At 43.6% G+C, this 18,437-nt stretch overlaps 1 protein-coding gene across 1 annotated transcript in view; it reads left to right on the forward strand.

The window, feature by feature from the left end:
* The window catches only part of ADAM17 (ADAM metallopeptidase domain 17), a 55,409-nt gene extending 37,016 nt beyond the window's left edge, over positions 1-18,393 (forward strand). The window contains exons 12-19 of the mRNA XM_069495268.1: positions 3,315-3,514; positions 4,893-4,996; positions 10,297-10,431; positions 12,024-12,154; positions 13,347-13,425; positions 14,171-14,259; positions 15,874-15,924; positions 16,776-18,393. Coding sequence (XP_069351369.1) covers positions 3,315-3,514; positions 4,893-4,996; positions 10,297-10,431; positions 12,024-12,154; positions 13,347-13,425; positions 14,171-14,259; positions 15,874-15,924; positions 16,776-17,117 — 1,131 coding nt within the window. The 3' untranslated portion in view covers positions 17,118-18,393. The remainder of the gene's footprint in view (positions 1-3,314; positions 3,515-4,892; positions 4,997-10,296; positions 10,432-12,023; positions 12,155-13,346; positions 13,426-14,170; positions 14,260-15,873; positions 15,925-16,775) is intronic.
* The last annotated feature ends 44 nt before the right edge of the window (positions 18,394-18,437 follow it).

Here is an 18,437-nt window from a genome sequence, read left to right on the forward strand (position 1 = left end):
AGCAGTGTAAGGCAGTGTGAGGAGAACTTTAGTTGTGCTGCTGCGTTGGGGAGGCCCTAAAGGAGTCTGGGTGTGATCAGGGGAGAGGGAGAATATCGTCCTGACGCGCTGTGAGCCGGGCTGTGTGTGTGGGGGGGGTGGGGGCAGGGGGGCGGGGTTTCCCGGCCCTGACACCCTGCTTTTCAAAATTTCTGCCTCCTTTTTTTTTTTGTGATCTTTTTTGATTGATTTTTTTTTGTTATTATGTATATTTTCTTTGGTTTTTATGTCTAAACATTCTCTTCCTCTCTTGTTTTGTGGGTTATATTTTTATTGTTCCTCTGCTTGACAACTCGTGTCTGAGGAATATTTTCCTACCCCTTTGTGGCCACTCTTCCAATTTATAAAAGCCCCTGTTGAATTTTCCTCCTTTTTTCAAAGGTCGCCTCTGCATTTCTAGTCCCATTCGTTACAGTCCAGTGCTGTGCAACAGAATGTTCTATGATGACAGGAATGCCATACATCTCTGCACAGCGCAGTGGCCACCAGCCATGTGTGGCTGTGGAGCAACTGAAATGTGGCTAGAGACTGAGAAACAGAATTTTTAATTCTGTTTTATTTACATTTACAAGTGATGTCCTGTGATGGGAAGTGGGAATGGGCATTAACTGTAATAGGACACGAGGGACCCTACTGGGAAGATAGACATGTTCTAAAACTTATTTATGGCAATGGTTTCACCATTCGGTAAAGTTACCACAAATTACTGAATTGTACACTTGAGTGAATTTTGTAATAATGTAAAATATGCCTTAATAAGCTTAAAAAAAAAAGCAAACTAGAACACTAGTGTAGGAGCAGAGGATATAGAGGAGCCATGAAGCCACGAGTTGACTGTTGTCGAAGCTGCTGAGGCGCGTGGGCTTTTGCGATGCCATTCTGTCCACTTTATAGGTGCTTGATTGCTTCTGTAATAGAAAGGGTAAAATTTGTGACTGGGGGGAAAATCTAAATGGCCACATATAGCTAGTAGCTACCATATTGGACAGTGCTCCTCTGATTGACAGGTCACTTGCTTCTTGGTTATGAAGACGGTTGTCAGAACCTTGGGGGAAAATGTTTTACTTTGCAAACTCTGCCTGAGTGAGCATACATGTTGCTCACTCTTCTGCTACAAGTTCTTAGTGGAATTTCCCCTATGGGCCCTTCAGAATGGCCCTGTAAGAACATGCTAATGAGAATGGAGGCTGGGCAGAGCTGTTTTTTCCTGGAGCTGCTAGTCTAGATCAATGAAGAACAATTTACTTATTTTGTCCTGAGCACATCACATTTAGTGTATGTTTTTATAGTTTGGTTTTCCCAAGTAGCAGTCCCCTTGTAAGAAGATAATGTGTATCTTCTAATCTATGATTTAAATGAATTCCCTAATAAAAATGTTTTTAACTAGATGAAAAGGGCTATGGGACAAAAGTAGTTTCTAGTTTCTTTGACCTAGAAAGACAGGACTCTGCTAGATAAGCCGCTGAAAAGCAGAAGCCATGGGTGGGCTTCGCTGTGGAAAGATGACATTAGTGAAAAGGAACATGGGACCTTTGGGATTGTAACCTCCTAGGAAGGAGGTTACAGTAAACTGGAGGGAAGAGGAGGTTTTACGATGGGGATGCACACAGAAGGCCTGCAGGTCTTTAGGGAACATGTAAGCTAAATGCTAGAGTTGAGGATTTGTCCCTTTTTCCTTAGCACTATCCAGGGGCTACAGCTATGTGGGAGATGTAGCTGATAAATTAGTGAAGAGGCCTTTTTATCTTTTTACTGTGAATTTTAATTCATTAGGACCTGAGCCTCCTAGAGGTGAAATGATAAAACGGAGCTCATAGATCTGCAGTGCTGACGAATAAACCCACCAAAATTCCAACTGCCTGAGACCCAGATTGGAATCACCAGACCTCTTAAACACCTTAACTATAAAAACAAATTGGAAGATATTTTTAAAAAGTCCAGTTAGTAATTCTGTTTAGGGTGATGAGGTCTTCACTATCTTTCTGAAAGTAATTCCTTTGGTGTCTGACTCAGTGGTCACAGGTGTCTTTGGAGGATCCTGTCCTCTGCTCTCGGGGGCTTCATGATTGTTGTCTGGCGTGAAAGTGAATCCATTTTAGCATCTTCAGAGAGCTATGGAGACCCTGCCCCAAGAAGTAACCACACTCGGTTTTCTCCAAGCCTCTTACCCCTTCTCCTTTTCTTTTCTTTCCTTTTCTCTTCTCTTCCCTCTCTCCCCTTCTTTCTTTTCAACAGGCCCTCACTCTGTCACCCAGGCTGGAGTGCAGTGGCGTCAGCCTTGCTCACAGCAACCTCCAACTCCTGGGCTCAAGCGATCCTCCTGCCTCAGCCTCCTGAGTAGCTGGGACTACAGGCACGCACCAGCACACCTGGCTAATTTTTCTATTTTTAGTAGAGATGGGGTCTCACTCTTGCTCATTCTGGTCTCAAAATTCCTGCCTCAGCTTCCCAAAGTGCTGGGATTACAGGCATGAGCCACCACACCTGGCCTTACCCTTTTTCTGATAATTTCAGATGGTCTGGAAAATAGCTTCAGTTTTAGAGCTCCTGGAAAGATTCTTAAACTTAAAAGGGGGCCATTTGTACTCCAAGGTGAGAAGCTAGGATCTTCCTTTCAGACACTGGTCAACTGTAGCAAAACTCAGAGAAACTTAAAATCTTGCTGACCCATGAAATGTTTAGGTAACAGTTTGGGATTTAATTTTTTTTTTTTTTAGTGGACCGTGTATAATATCATGCCTCTTACTAAGCTCAAATATTTAAAAACTTTAAATGTGGATCATCCATATAAATAGCCAGGGAAAGAGAATGGAGTAAACCAAAAACAGAACCTCTTCTGTTCTCCTGAGTCATTTTGTCTGGGAGGATGACAGCCTGTGCCTAATTCTCATGTCACTGCATCGGTGGCTTGCCTGGGGTTGGGGAAGGCTTTGAGTCGATGGAATTCTTGAGCTCTCTCCTGCTAGACTGCTTGTGCCCTGGAGCGTACTGGCTGGGATGTGTGGGCTCAGCACTCGCATAGCTTGCTGGCCTTCATGTGAAGAATTTTTAGGTCCTTGACCATGTTCCCAGCAGCCATTTAGTGCCCTGCAGAGGGAGACACTCAGTTCCATATCTGTGGCATTTGGAGGTGACTCTGATGGCCTTGACAATTCCAGGGTGGCGCTGATGGTGGTTTTTACGTTAAGAATTTGTCCCTAAAGAGGCACAAATACTACATGGAAATTAATTTTTATGATGTTATTTTGGGTCCTTGTGGCCTTTTTTCCCTTAAGATGTTTTCAAACTGCAGTAAACAGTCAATCTATAAGACGATTGAAAGTAAGGCCCAGGAATGTTTTCAAGAACGCAGCAACAAGGTGTGTGGGAATTCGAGGGTGGACGAAGGAGAAGAGTGTGATCCTGGCATCATGTACCTGAACAACGACACCTGCTGCAACAGCGACTGCACATTGAAGCAGGGTGTCCAGTGCAGGTGAGGATATTCCCGTAGTGAGTTTGGGGAGTTGGTATGACAAGGTGTTCAAATAACAACGTTGAACATGTAGGGACTTAAAATTAACTGGAGGGTATATATGTGCATACAGTGTATGTGTACGTTTACCTCTTGTTTTTCACAGCATGAAAATGCTTTTTGGAAAGCAGTGTGACATTGTGTGACAAATCCTTGACCCTGCATGCTCTCTGATACAACAGTCCCACAGTTCAAAAAATCTTTTTTTGAGAAAACAGAGACATACAAGAAAGATGGTTTAACAAGGATGTTCATGACTACATTCTTTTATACTAGCAAAATATCGCAAACAAGCAAATGACAATCTTGGGATGTAGATGAATTATCTTGTATCTATATAATAGAATAGTGTTGTAGAATACTGTTGAATGTGGGCTGGATGCAATGGCTCATGCCTGAATTCTAGCACTTTGGGGGGCTAAGATGGGAGGATTGCTTGAGACCAGGAGTTCGAGACCAGCCTGAGTAACATAGCGAAACTCTATCAAAAAAAAAAAAATCAGCCAGACATGATGGTGTGCAAGTGTAGTCTCAGCTACTAGGGAGGCTGAGGCGGGAGGATCGCTTAGGAGTGTTTGAGGTTGCAGTGATTTGTGATCACACCACTGCACTCAAGCCCAGATGACAGAGCAAGGCTCTTTCTCAAAAAAACGAAAAGAAAAAAATGCTATTTAATGAGCCAAGTGTGGTGATGTGAGTGTGTAGCCCCACCTACTTGGGAGATGGAGGAGAGGGAGGATCACTTGAGCCCGAGTTCAGAACTGGCCTGTACAACGTAATGAGACTGTCTCAAAATTAAAAAAAATACTGTTTGCAGAGGAAGCTGGTTATGAGTTAGAAGGTTACCTATAGTTCCATTTTTATGTCCACTTGTAGACCAGTGCCTGGCTTAGAAGTAGAAGGGGAAGCTTTAGTTTACGGTGGATAGTTAGTTTTAATTGTGCACAGTGCACATTAACTCTGTAAATACTGATAGGGAGTAGGGCTCTGGCTGCCTAGTTTCTTAGCCATTGATTGATTGACTTGTGGGTCCCTGCTTTTTTTTTTTTTTAATTAACGCATTTAGTTAAATGAAAACCAAGGACACTGAGATGTTTTAAAGATGACCACTGTGTGCACTTACTCTTTTCTACTAAACTGTAGCATTGACGTTGCCTTATCCACATTAGGAAGGGACAGACGAGGTGTGTGCAGGCGCTTCCAACACCAGGGAAGTGTGATTATGCAGCAGTGAGCGAGCCAGGCGGTCTGCCCTGTGATCTTCAGGTCCCTGTAACATAGCCGTAGTTTTTGATGTGGGGCTGTCATTTGAACCGTCCCTTCTGCTCTTCTTCTGCAGTGATAGGAACAGTCCTTGCTGTAAAAACTGTCAGTTTGAGACTGCCCAGAAGAAGTGCCAGGAGGCTATTAATGCTACTTGCAAAGGCGTGTCTTACTGCACAGGTATGTGCTCTTGTTGCTTCTCTTGGAATCCTGTGGCTCAAGTGGATATGTGTGTGTTTGAAAGACAAGATTATGTTTTGTCCAGATGAAAGCAATCCTTTTTTAACCTCACTTGCAGAGTCGAGTTTATGGTACTCCGTCATTGGCGTTGGTGTATGTGAGACCCATTTTTTTGTATTTCTCTTTCATTCTCGTCACTCTCCTTCTCTTTCCCCTCACAGACATCCATTCTACTGTGTTGGTATATGCCTGGATGTGTGTGTATCTTTGAAAGATAAACAGTGTTATTTTGTCTATTTGTGTTTTAATGTACCAAAATGGTATTCTGCCTTAGAACTACTTTTTTTTTTTTTTTTTTTGAGACAGAGTCTCACTCTGTTGCCCAGGCTAGAGTGAGTGCCGTGGCGTCAGCCTAGCTCACAGCAACCTCAAACTCCTGAGCTCAAGCGATCCTCCTGTCTCAGCCTCCCGAGTAGCTGGGACTACAGGCATGCACCACCATGCCCGGCTAATTTTTTCTATATATATTTTTAGCTGTCCATATAATTTCTTTCTATTTTTAGTAGAGATGGGGTCTCGCTCTTGCTCAGGCTGGTCTCGAACTCCTGAGCTCAAACGATCCGCCCACCTCGGCCTCCCAGAGTGCTAGGATTACAGGCGTGAGCCACCGCGCCCGGCCAGAACTACTTTTTAAAAATTCAGTACCATGTTTTTAAGAATTACCTATATTGTGCCACACATGTCTGTCTGTGTATCTGCGTATGTAGCTCACCGGGGGCACCTGCAGAGTATTTACTTGTGGAATTTACTATTAATGTTGTGCTTATCCATTCACCAAGTGGTAGCTACCTGGATTGCCTTCATCGCCCTGATACTATAGCTAGGACTGGTTAACATCCTCCTGTGTTCCTTCAGGTATCCATGTAAGGGTTCCCTGGGTGCATGCTGAGGAAGGGGTTGCCTGGTCACAGCGGCAGGGACTGCACTAGAGCAGCTCTCCAGGACGGCACTGCGGGTGCTTTGTGCCTCAGGGTTCCTGCATGCCCATGTCCCGGGCCACGCTTGGTGTTACCCAGCTGGCTTATTTTTGCCGATCTGAGGAGTGTAAAGTGATTCCTCATTCTCATTTACATTTTTCTTGAACATCTCTTTATATTTTGTGAGCTATTCAGATTTCTCCTTTGAATAGCCTGTTCATATATTTGGTTCTTTTTTAAATTGAGTTGCATTTTTGCTCCTGTGGATTTGGAGGAGTTCTTGTGTAATAATCCATTTGGTTTTGCGCATCCCTCTCCTTTATCTGTTGTCCTTTCTGGAACAGAAATCTTTAATTTTAATGTAATCAAATCCATCATTTTGGGGGGTGTGTGTGTATTTTTGAATTGTGGGCAGTTACAAAGATACTTTCCACAGTTGCTTCTGTTAGCTTCGTAATTTTTCCTTTTACATTTAGGACCTCAGTCTCTCTGGAGCTAACCTTTCCATCTGTCCTTACTGAGTTACCCGTATCTTCTGTAGTCATGTCAGTTTTAAAAATTTCAAAGCCATATTATTAGGCACATAAATGGACACATTCTCTACATCTTCTTGAGCTGCTGTTCTTCAGTATAAATGTTCCTTTTTGACCCTTGTAATGTTTTCTTGACTTAAATTGTCAAAAAACAATATTCAGTTTGCTACTTCAGGTTTTTTTTTTTTTTTTTTGAGACAGAGTCTCACTCTGTTGCCCGGGCTAGAGTGAGTGCTGTGGCGTCAGTCTAGCTCACAGCAACCTCAGACTCCTGGGCTTAAGCGATCCTACTGCCTCAGCCTCCCGAGTAGCTGGGACTACAGGCATGTGCCACCATGCCCGGCTAATTTTTTGTATATATATTTTAGTTGTCCATATAATTTCTTTCTATTTTTAGTAGAGACGGGGTCTCACTCTTGCTCAGGCTGGTCTCGAACTCCTGACCTCGAGTGATCCGCCCGCCTCGGCCTCCCACAGTGCTAGGATTACAGGCGTGAGCCACCGCGCCCTGCCTACTTCAGGTTTTTTATTCCTCTTTGTCTGGTATATCTTTCCCATTCTTATTTTTTCAAAATTTCTGTCTCTTTTGGTTGGTTGCTTGGATTTTATAACAGCTTTATTGATACATAATTCACATATCGTGCAATTCACCCATTTAAAGTATACAATTCAATGATTTTTAGTATTTCAGAGTTGTGCAACTATTACCGCGATCAACTTTGGAACATTTGTATCACTGTAAAGAGAAACCCGGTGTCCTTCAGCTGTGGTCCCCCAATCCCTGTGTTCCCTCCAACTCAAAGCAACCACTAACCCTTCTGTCTCTATGGGTTTGTCTGTCTGATCATTTCATATAAATGGAATCATCAATATGTGGTCTTTTGTGATTAGCATCTTTTATCAAACATAGCATTTTCAAGGTTTATCCATGTTGTAACATGTATCAGTGTTTTATTCTTATTGCTGAATAATATTCCATTGCATGGATATACCACACATACCACATTATGTTTATTCATTCATTAGTTGATAGACGTTTCGGCAGTTTCCACTATTTGGCTGTTATAAATAATGCTGCTGTGAACATTTATGTACAAGTTTTGTGTGGACAGTTCCCTGGGTATATATACTCAGGAGGAGAACTGCTGGGTCATATGGTACTATAACTCTGTGCTTAACACATTAACTGCCATGTGAGTTGCATTTAACTCACGCTAGTTTTGAGCCTGGGCCTCGTGAAGTATATATAACTCATATGTCTCTTCACCTTGAGAGCCATGAGAACTATTTTTCAAGTTGCACATAACTCACAGAGAACAATAAAAAATAACACATTTTTCATTAAATTAGAAAGGATCGTTTTGTTTTTGAAGTTTTTATTGTGTTTTCGTAATAAAACACTGTGGCCCCAAGGAAAAATTTTTTTCTCTGGTGTGGCAATGTGTTAATCTTTTGAGGAGCTGCCAGACTGTTTTCCGAAACGGCTACACCATTTTATGTTCTCGTCAGCAGTGTATGAAGGTTGCCATTTCTCTACATCCTCGCTGACACTTGTTACTGTCTTTCTGATTATGGCCGTCTAGGTTTTGTGAGAAGGATGCAAACAGAAGGCCAGAGGTCTTCAGGGACGTAGTGAATGTGAAGTTGTGTCTTATTTTGGCTTTTCCTTTGGTTTTTATGTTTGCATCATTTTGTAACATACTGCTCGTGATTTTTAAGTTCTGAGATCTGTCAGTATCACATTAGTTTTCCAGGAACCTGAATATCTCAATCAAGCTTTGAAAAAACATTTTCTAACTGGCTTGTGTTTTAGTCTTTATTATAATAATAAAATGGATTCAGAAAGATGTTTTCTTTTTAAATAAACGTAAGAAATAAAACAATTTGAAAAAAAGTGTTTGTACTTATCAAACAGCTTTTTGTTTCCTTGATATTTATACAGAGTAGCTGCTAGAACATAAATTTGTTATTAATAAATCATTGCTTAACTAGCAGCATCAGCATCACCTGGGAACTTGTTAGAAGTGGAAATTCTCAGCCCCCTCCCCAATCAGCTGCATTAAAAACTGGGTACAGGTCCCAGTGATCTGTGTTACCATATTCCATTGGGGGATTTTGATGCATGCTAAACTTTGAGGACTGTGTCAAATAGATTATACTGCTTTTTAAATTATTTTCCTACTTGTCTGATACTCTGATTTTAGTCTTTTAAGAACAGATGTTCAGGCCAGGCATAGTGGCTCATGCCTGCAATCCTAGCACTCTGGGAGGCTGAGGCAAGAGGCTCTCTTGAGCTCAGGAGTTCGGGACCAGCCTGAACAAGAGCGAGACCCCATCTCTGCTAAAAATAGAAAACAGTTAGCTCACTGTAATGGCACCTGCCTGTAGTCCCAGCTACTCAAGAGGCTGAGGCAGGAGGATCACTTGAACCCAGGAGTTTGAGGCTGCAGTTAGCTAGGATGATGCCACTGCATTCTAGCCTGGGCGACAGAGTGAGACTCTGTTTCAAAGAAAACAAAACAAAAAGAACAGATATTCAACAAATATTTATTGAGCACTTTTAAAGATGTATCAGGGCAGCATCATATACTGAAAATACAATAATGATCCACAGTACAGACCTTCACTGAGCTCACTGAACGTCTTCCGGAGCTTGCTTTTGGTAGCAGTTTGTTAAATGACTGTTCATGCTGTAAATACCTAGTGCCCATAAAGGGTTTTATGAGATCAGAGGCGGAGTGCCTGGTAATGTATTAGGTACTTAATAAACAACTGCTTTTGTTTGTAACAGGCCAGATTTAAGTTGTGTGTTATTGCTCCAGAGGCCTTTAAGTCAGAATTCTTTTGTTTGTTCGTCCTGCCGAAAGGCTAGTCCAGAGCTCTGGGTATAGTCCGTTGCTTTCATGCACTAGTTTTTCTCTCCTTTTCTTGTGTTGACCTTTAACTGCTTGTGCTGTTGATTTTCCAGAATGAGTCATCATTCCATCCTCTCCTCCCCAGGCTTACCATTCTTTGGGGGCTTTTCTGTGTCCTTAAGAATCATTGATTCATTCAAAAAATATTAATGGTTTACCTCCCATATGATGGGATTGGACATAGGTTGATTAATTAATAGATTTAATTTTTGCTCTCATGGAGCTTAGCGGTCTACTGGAGGGAAACAGAAGATAACAGTAGACAATCAGATAGAAATTGCAAAACATACAAAGAAGAGAAAGAGTGTATGGTAATAGCTCATAGTGGAAGTGGGAGGTCACAGCAACTTGGCATCCTCAGAGATGTCTCGGAAAAGACCTTTGAGACAGAACTTAATGATGAGAAAAAGCCAGCGAGTTCCCCCAGAAGAGTGGAAGATGAGCATTCCAGGTGGGAAGAATAGTATCTGTTAATGTTGGTGACAAAAACCTTGGAGTATTAGAGGTCGTGCGTGGAGGCCGTGGTAGCTGAAGCAGGGTGGGCTCCGAGAGAGCTGTATGCAGTGACGTCGGGGCCAGACTGGGCCAGGCCACGCAGCTCTTCTAAGCCGTCATAGGGAGTTTGCATTTTATTTTAAATAATGACATGTAGGTGTTTATTAGTGATAATAGTATGCACAGACATTATATATTTAATACATTTTTTATATGTATGTTACGTTTCACAATAAAAGGATAAAAGAAAAAAATGTGAACAATTGAATCACTTTTTGCTGTTTGCGAAGTGCTGGCTTCTTATATGAGAAACAGCGTACTGTGCTTCTGTAGAACCAGTGGACCTGTGACTCAGCGTGCTGATTGGTGTTTGCTTCCAGGGAACAGCAGTGAGTGTCCCCCTCCAGGAAATGCTGAAGATGACACCGTTTGCTTGGATCTGGGCAAGTGTAAAGATGGGAAGTGCATCCCCTTCTGTGAGAGGGAGCAGCAGCTGGAGTCCTGTGCATGTAACGGTGAGGACAGTGTTACATGGAGTCCGCAGCAGGAGATGTGGAGGCCCGGCGGTGTCTGCTGCCACTGCCGGTCAGGGCGGGCGTGAGAACCAAGCCGAGGGGGGCAGGCAGAGTGGCGTCTGGAGACAGACCTCTCTGCATTCAGATCCTGGCTCCTCCAGCCCACCTGTGAAAACTGTCCTCCTGGTCTTTCCTGCTACATTTTCAGGCCGTATGGCAGGCCTTGGGGTGGGAGAGGAGGGCGTTTTGTTGTGGTTGAGTGTGGGTGGGAGGGAGGGTGGGTGGATGTCGCTCCTTGCCCTCCTCTCCCCTGTATTATGTAAACCATGAAAACAACAGTAGCTGTCTGTATTCCACAGGCATTGAACTAGGGTGCTCCTTCTAGAGCTCAACCAGAAAGAGCTGATTCCAGGATATGACCCCACTAGATCAGAATTTTTGCCGTCGTCAGCAAGGCTGGGCCCACTCCCTCCTAATCTCTTCCAGAGCAGCCTGGGCAGGAGCCTCTCTCCTGCTGGCCTCTCAGTTTTCCTTAGCTTTCCACACTCTGTTTTGGAACCTCTGGTCTGAGGGCCTCAGGGACTGGCTGGCCTCTGAGCTTCCCACCCAAGTTCAACAGAGAGCATGAGTTGATGAGAGGGTTCTGTTTTTTCAAAATAGACAAAGCTTGTCACTGATCCTTTGAAATTAAAAAAAAGGAAGAAAGAAAAACAAAATAGACCAAGAACCCAGTAGTTAAAATCACTGAGTTGAGAACCAACCATCCATACAGTGGAGTAGGTGGCTCCTCTGGGAAGAACAACATGTCAATAAAGACGACAGCACACAGGAGGTGGCCAGTAAGTGATCTGAGTGAGTGGCAAGAGGCTCGGGGTGCCCTGGAAGGGCAGACACAGCCTGGCACACAGTAAGCTCCCAGGAGATGTTTGATAAATGAGTGAATGATGAAAAGGTTTTTGTTTTGTTTTTGTGTTCTCGTTGATTTCTGTCTTCTCCTAAGTATAAATATGGACTTTATCCTGGGTCGAAAAAAGACTGTCTCCTGAGTTACGCTGGTAGTTTAATTTTCTGGCATTTCTGCCACTCCTGTGTGTGCCCACTTGGCTCTTGGCTGTCCAGGCCCTGTGCTGCCAGCTGGCTCTGCGGGAGTCACGGGGTGGGCTGTGCACCGCAGGCAGACGCCGCTGCAGCTGCTCCGGCTCTGGTGGAGCCCCCGGCCCTGCAGGGCACATTTCAGACTGAGAAGCCAAGGACTGGAACCTGCCGTGTAGCAAGAATGTTGGGACAAAGGGACACATTTATAGGAACATTGTGAAGGGCTCCAAGTAGAGAGAATAATTTGACTTTTAAGAGAGGCTTTTAATCTGTAACAGAGACCTTTCTGTAAGTTGTTTAACCTTGTGGCCTCTGTAACCAAGGGTGGAGGAGTGTGAGCTCAGAAAGCACTCCTGGGAGTGTGGATGTGGATAGTATTCGCTTTTGAAAGAAAAAGTAAATGTGGGTTCTTGCCTCTTTGGGAGCATGGTCAGGGAGTGGGGGGGAGAGCGGGTCTCTGAGAAGACCCCGGCGGTCACCCCTGCTCTCTCTTTCAGAGACTGACAACTCGTGCAAGGTGTGCTGCAGGGACCTTTCCGGCCGGTGTGTGCCCTATGTTGATGCTGAACAAAAGAACTTATTTTTGAGGAAAGGAAAGCCCTGCACAGTAGGATTTTGTGACATGAATGTAAGTGTGTATTTACATACAGCCTTTTCTGTAACAGCCGCATGGAAGTTTTTATATTGTAAGTACTTGATTTTGTAAATAGGAAGAAAAGACCAAGTGCTTTCAGGTTGGTGGGGCTTATTCACTCCCTTGTGGGAGACTCTGAACCCAGAGACCGGGAAGGACCTGGGGGAGGGGACTTCATACTGAAGTTGGTTGGGTTCAGGCAGTGGGTCCTAATTATGCTTCCCTAGATTACTTAGAGAATTTACTAAGATTACAAAATTATTCAAGGTGTGATCTTGAAACAGGTTCTGAATGAGTAGGAAAGATCTGGAAGGCTGCTTGACTTACCTACGTCAGATGCTTTTGTTCTCTACATAATTTTTTTTCATGCAAAATGACAGGAAAGGGTATCATGGTTAGAGAGGCTTCTTGGGGAGCGTGGCTGTGTTCTTCACTGTCCACTGTGTGTGATCAGTATTGTCTTTACTAGAATACCCCATCCTTGGCAAACTGGTTTTCTTGAGTTTTGTCTACTGTAATTCTAAATTCACTTACAATAATGAACCAATTATGAAAGCATCAGCTACAGTATGTTCTGCTTTCTTGGGTACTCATTACCCTCAAGTTATTCCCCTGTGTCAAAGATGGGACCCAGGGCCAGGCACAGTGGCTCAAGCCTGTACCCAGCACTTTGGGAGGCTGAAGCGGGAGGATCACTTGAGGCTGGGAGTTTGAGACCATCCTGGCAACATAGCGAGACCCTGTCTCTACAGAAAATAGGAAAAATTAACTGGGCATGGTGAATTGTGTCCATAGTCCCAGCTACTTGGGAGGCTGAGGCAGGAGGATCGCTTGAGCCCAGGAGTTTGAGGCTGCAGTGAGCTCTGATCATGCCACTGCACTCCATCCTGGGTGAGGGAGCAAGGCACTGACTCTAAAAACAAAAAAAAAAGAGACCGAAATGTTTGGTTTTAATGAACCCCTTTACATCTCAATTATTACTACTGTTTTTTTGTAGAGACAAGGTCTCATTATGTTGCCCAGGCTTGTCTCGAACTCCTTGCCTCTAGTGATCTTCCTGCCTCAGCCTCCCAAAGTGCTGGGGTTACAGGCATGAGCCACCACACCTGCCAGTGTCAAGTTATTTTTATAAATCCAGGTTGCCATCCCGTGTTGAGGGATAATGCTGTATGTTTTCCCTTCACAGGGCAAATGCGAGAAACGAGTACAGGATGTAATTGAGCGATTTTGGGATTTCATTGACCAGCTGAGCATCAATACTTTTGGTAGGTGATTTCCCCAGATTGTTTAGTTAGCACTTAGCTGATTTCTTTTAAGACATTAGAAAAGTGTGGTTTCAGAGTGATGTGCTCGAATCCTGCAGTGGAAGGTGAAAATATTCACCGCTTTTGTTATGAAACAACTTTGTTGGCTAGAATAAAATGGATTCATTATAGGTCTGTCCCTGTGTAGCTTGGATGCACAAATTTTCCAACGAGGGAAATAAATAATTTGTCAAAATATTGGCTTCCTTCTTTACTAAAAAATGTGCACATGATAGCATAGCATGGTTCAAGCCTACAGACTGTAAGTCTGGATCCTCCTTGATGGGTCTTTTATTTAAGTGGGCCTCGTATCTTGCAGAAGTGAGGATGTACTGTGTCCTCAAGAGTCCATAATTTAGAGTTAAATCGCAAAAATAATAATATCCAGTTAACAGAAACCTTGTCTTCTTAAGCAGTTGTCCTAGTAGTAGCCTTCTATATGGTTAGTCTGTTGACACAGTTACTGCAGGAGCATGTGGAATACTCCGCAGTCCCGTCAAGCGCACCAGGGCGTTAGCAACTTGGTGGTGTGCAGGGAGGGTCAGGTGTACTATCGGTGGCCTAGATGCTCTTCCCAGTACTGTGCTAGTAGCAGTGTCTAGCCAGGAACTGTGGCATCTCACACAACGATGATAATCTAAGAGCATTTCATTTTAGATCTGTAAACTACTTGGTCACGACATTTACTGTTTGGAATTGTTCACAGGGAAGTTTTTAGCAGACAACATCGTAGGGTCCGTCCTGGTTTTCTCCTTGATATTTTGGATTCCTTTCAGCATTCTTGTCCATTGTGTGGTAAGTCACCAATTTTTAAATAATTAAACATTTTATTAAGATTTTGAGCAACTCCAACCATGTAATCTTTGGAAAAGATAAAATTTGTTCTTAGCAAAGTCCTGCCTGATGTTTCCAATGACATTTTTTGGTGTTATCTCTAGGAGAGCCTGTCTTGTGGAAAGCTTAGCTAATGGCCTTTTAAAAGAAGGATACTTTTTTGTGTTTTATTCTAATATATTTATTCTATTTCTGTATTCTAATATGTTTATTTTATTCTACTATATTCTTAGGAATTTTATACTTCTAAGCACTGGAGACTATTTAACTGGATTTGTCTAGGTCCTTTAATGAGTAAGACTTCATTTATAAACAAGGCATTTTCAGGCTGACTTTGTTATAATAGAGCAAATATCAGGCATCAACATTTCAAAGGTGTTCCCCATATGCCATATAGAGTCTTTGCATTGTGTAGGGTATTCAGATTTTTCCAGCTAAAGAGTGAGCAGTCTCTTCTAGAAGTTGAGCTGGGCTTTGTCTGAGGAACTCCAGATACTTGATAAGTTTGAGGCCCTTGTGAGGAAACACTCTTACATCTATGGAGAGTGGGGATCTGTCTGCTGTAGACATGAGGAGGCCAGACCCAGGCTTCCAGACTTGTTCTCTGAAACTTTCACGTGCCCCTCCTATGAGCACCTTAAAAATTCTAGCACAGCTCACTCTCGGAAAAGAGGCATTTGTCCGGCCTTCTGCTTTCTTTTCTTTTCCACGGCTTGTCTTGCCGATGGGCCTCTTCCTCAGCGCGTGGTGCCGTGTGATGGGTGTGGGGAGGGACGTCCCTAGCGAGCACTTCTCTTGACGCAAAGCTGTTTTAAAGGTGACGTATTTGAAGCTTTAGCAGAGGAGTATGTCTCTGGATGACAGTGCCCTCCATCCTGATGCTTTCGCGGGAGGGTCAGATCCTTTGTGTTGCGGTGGAAGTTGTGGACCGTGAGGCGTGACCCTTGATTTCAGAGCAAAGCCTCTGAGTGGAGGGAGGCTGTTTCTGGCCACAGAACACATTCACGGTAGCCAGATGAGAAGCCGAGGCCGAGGTTCTTTGCCCTGCCTTGCCCGTTGTCACGTGTGATGCTTCAGCCACAGGCAGAGATGGAGGCAGCAGATGGCCGCGTGTTCAGCCTTCTGCAGAGTATGATGTGGAACAGTGTGGGCAGCAGACACTGGAAGAGACAGCTGTGAGAAGCGTGCGCAGGGCAGTGTGAGGCTGGTGCTGGGGGAGGCCGCAGCCCACCAGGACCTGGGACAGTGATCTGCATGCACAGGAAGACGCCCTTGTTATTCTCCTGCCACAGTGGCGGTGGGGGGGAATCTCTCAGAAAAATGGCATTTAAACCATGCCTCTTGCTGTGCTTAATGTCAAAAAGGCACTGGAGTGCAAAGCAAACAGTTTTAGACTGGTGGCACAGCTAGAAAGTTTGCATAAGAAATGCATTCTCATCTGTTGAGCCGGCTACCAGTTTCTACAACTTAGGTTCTAAGTTCTTAATATTAGGAGCAGCCTGTGAAGAAAGAGCACTTATTAACTGAATTTTATTTGTAGGAATGATTTTTTTTTTTTTGGTATTTTCTTTCTAGGATAAGAAATTGGATAAGCAATATGAATCTCTGTCGCTATTTCACCCCAGTGTAAGTACACCATATGAAAGAAAAAATAATTTCCAGTTGCATCTCGAGATCCTGTAAAGCAGAGACCTTCAGTTGGCCATCCCAGCAAGAGCTCTCAGCCCCTACAGCTGAGCTTTCTTTGTCTACTGGAAGTTCGTGTTGCAGCAGGAAGGGTCTAGGTTGGATATTAACTCTCCTGACACCAGCAGTGATGAACTTTGATTAGCTGCATGGACAGAGATTTAAAAGAGAAGGGGGTTGGGTGTGGTGGCTCAAGCCTGTCATCCCAGCAGTTTGGGAGGCTGAGGCAGGAAGATCACTTGAGACCAGGAGTTTGAGAGCAGCCTGGCAACACAGTGAGACCCTGTATCTGTAAAAAATTTAAAAACTAGCCAGATGTGATGGCACATACCTATAGTCCCAGCTACTCAGGAGGCCGAGGGAGGAGGATCACTTGAGCCCAGGAGTTTGAGGCTGCAGTGAGCTATGATCATGCTGCTGAACTCCAGCCTCTGTGACGGAGTAAGACCTTGTCTCCAAAAAAAAAAAAAAAAGTGCTGTTCTGCCCCTCCTACAACCATAAGAAGTGATCTAGCTGTTCAGCACTGACTTAGTTAATATTTTGAGAGCGTTTCCTGTCTTGGGATCTTAACTTGATAGGTCTGAGTTGGCTTTTGGGTTCTGGAATGGTGAGCTGTCACACACATGAAAGGTGTTTTCAGTTACTCCCTGGGTTGAGCGAGCTTCACCGGCGTCCTTTGCGAGAGGGATCATAGTGCCGACAGAATGAGGCCACCTGGTGGGTGAGGTTGGAGCTGTGAGGGCCTTCGGTTCATCCTTTATCCCCATCTGTCGAACCCCTATCTTTACAGAATGTCGAAATGCTCAGCAGCATGGATTCAGCATCGGTTCGCGTCCTCAAACCCCTCCCCGTACCCCCGACTCCAGGCCGCCTGCAGGCCTCCCCCGTGATCCCATCGGCGCCGGTGGCTCCGAAGCTGGACCACCAGAGAATGGACACCATTCAGGAGGACCCCAGCACAGACTCGCATGTGGACGAGGACGGCTTTGAGAAGGACCCCTTCCCGAATAGCGGCACAGCTGCCAAGTCGTTTGAGGACCTCACAGACCATCCAGTCACCAGAAGTGAAAAGGCCACCTCCTTTAAACTGCAGCGTCAGAACCGTGTCGACAGCAAAGAAACAGAGTGCTAGTTTAGGGCTTCGCATTCTAAGCTCTTTGACTTAAGTGCACAAAATATTTTTATAGATCTCACCTAAAATCACAGCACATGTTTTGTGAAGATTTGGGAGGAATGAGGAAGTGACTTATCAGCAGATGCTGGTCATGTGTTTGAACTTCCTGCATGTAAATACTGTGTGCTTAGGCCCTTTTCCTTTTGAAGAGGTAAGGTGACTCTAGCTTATTTTGAGGCTTTCAGGTTTTAGTTTTTGTGAATTTTAAAATATCCTTTGACCTGTGGCGCAAAAGCAGAAAATACAGGTGGATTAGGTTATAAATATTTACGTTTTTGTAAATTAACCTTTTATATCGATAATAGCACTGATTAAGGAGATGATCAGTTTTTCTTTTTTATACACTGTAATTGATCCGCTGACTATAATGAGGCATTTAGCAGTTATTTGTGAGGGCAACTGGAAAACAGGTTTTTTTTTTTTTTTTGCCTTCAGGTAGAGACAAAGGAGCTAGACCTAGTTCTACATTGTCTCTAAAACGTGGGTTTATTTTTGATTATTACCCAGAGCGTTAATTATACATCTGAAGTTAGAAATCATTCGGGTTAATATGCTTCTTCATAATTCTGAGCCTAATACTTTCTAGAGTTAAAACAATCCATCTTATGGGGAGGGTTTCGGAATCCCGCCAGCTATTTAGGGCCCTGATGTGCTGGTAAGTTTTTCTGTGTTTTAAAGCATCTTCATGTACCCCTAATACTGTTATCATGCTCCTGAAAAATTCACTGTCTACAAATCCCTAAACTACTTAAAAGTACAATTAGAGCATGGTTGCCTGTTTTCAAACACTAGTGAATAAGAGGGTGAGAGATTTCTTACCAGAACCTAGGCTGGAGTCTGTCCCTACAAGAACGGATGCTTCAGAAACCCTTTTGATTGACCCACCAGTGGGTATTTGAATTACTTCTTGCTTTAGTGATTCTGGATAATCTGTATTTACCATGTGAAGGATAAAAATCATTAGCCTGACTTAAAGCTTTTTTTCCCCTTAAGAACTCAAATGTCCTCCCCAGCCAACACATTTTAACTGAGATAACTTGTAAACTTTGAGGGCAATTAACCAAACCTGTGACAAATCATGCCTTTTTTCCCTCTAAGGACGTTTGTTACGCAGATACTTGTTACACTAATACTTGAACTTTGTACCTTATGGTATTTGCTATCTTTTAACTAGTCACAATATTATATTTTAGTTATACTTTCATATGAGTGGGGTGTGGGTGTATGTATGAGAGTGAAGCAGTTCTCAGCTGAATGTTAAAAAAACAACATTTTTAT

Source organism: Eulemur rufifrons, chromosome 19 (genome assembly GCF_041146395.1).
Source record: "Eulemur rufifrons isolate Redbay chromosome 19, OSU_ERuf_1, whole genome shotgun sequence".
Classification (NCBI taxonomy): Eukaryota; Metazoa; Chordata; class Mammalia; order Primates; family Lemuridae; genus Eulemur; species Eulemur rufifrons.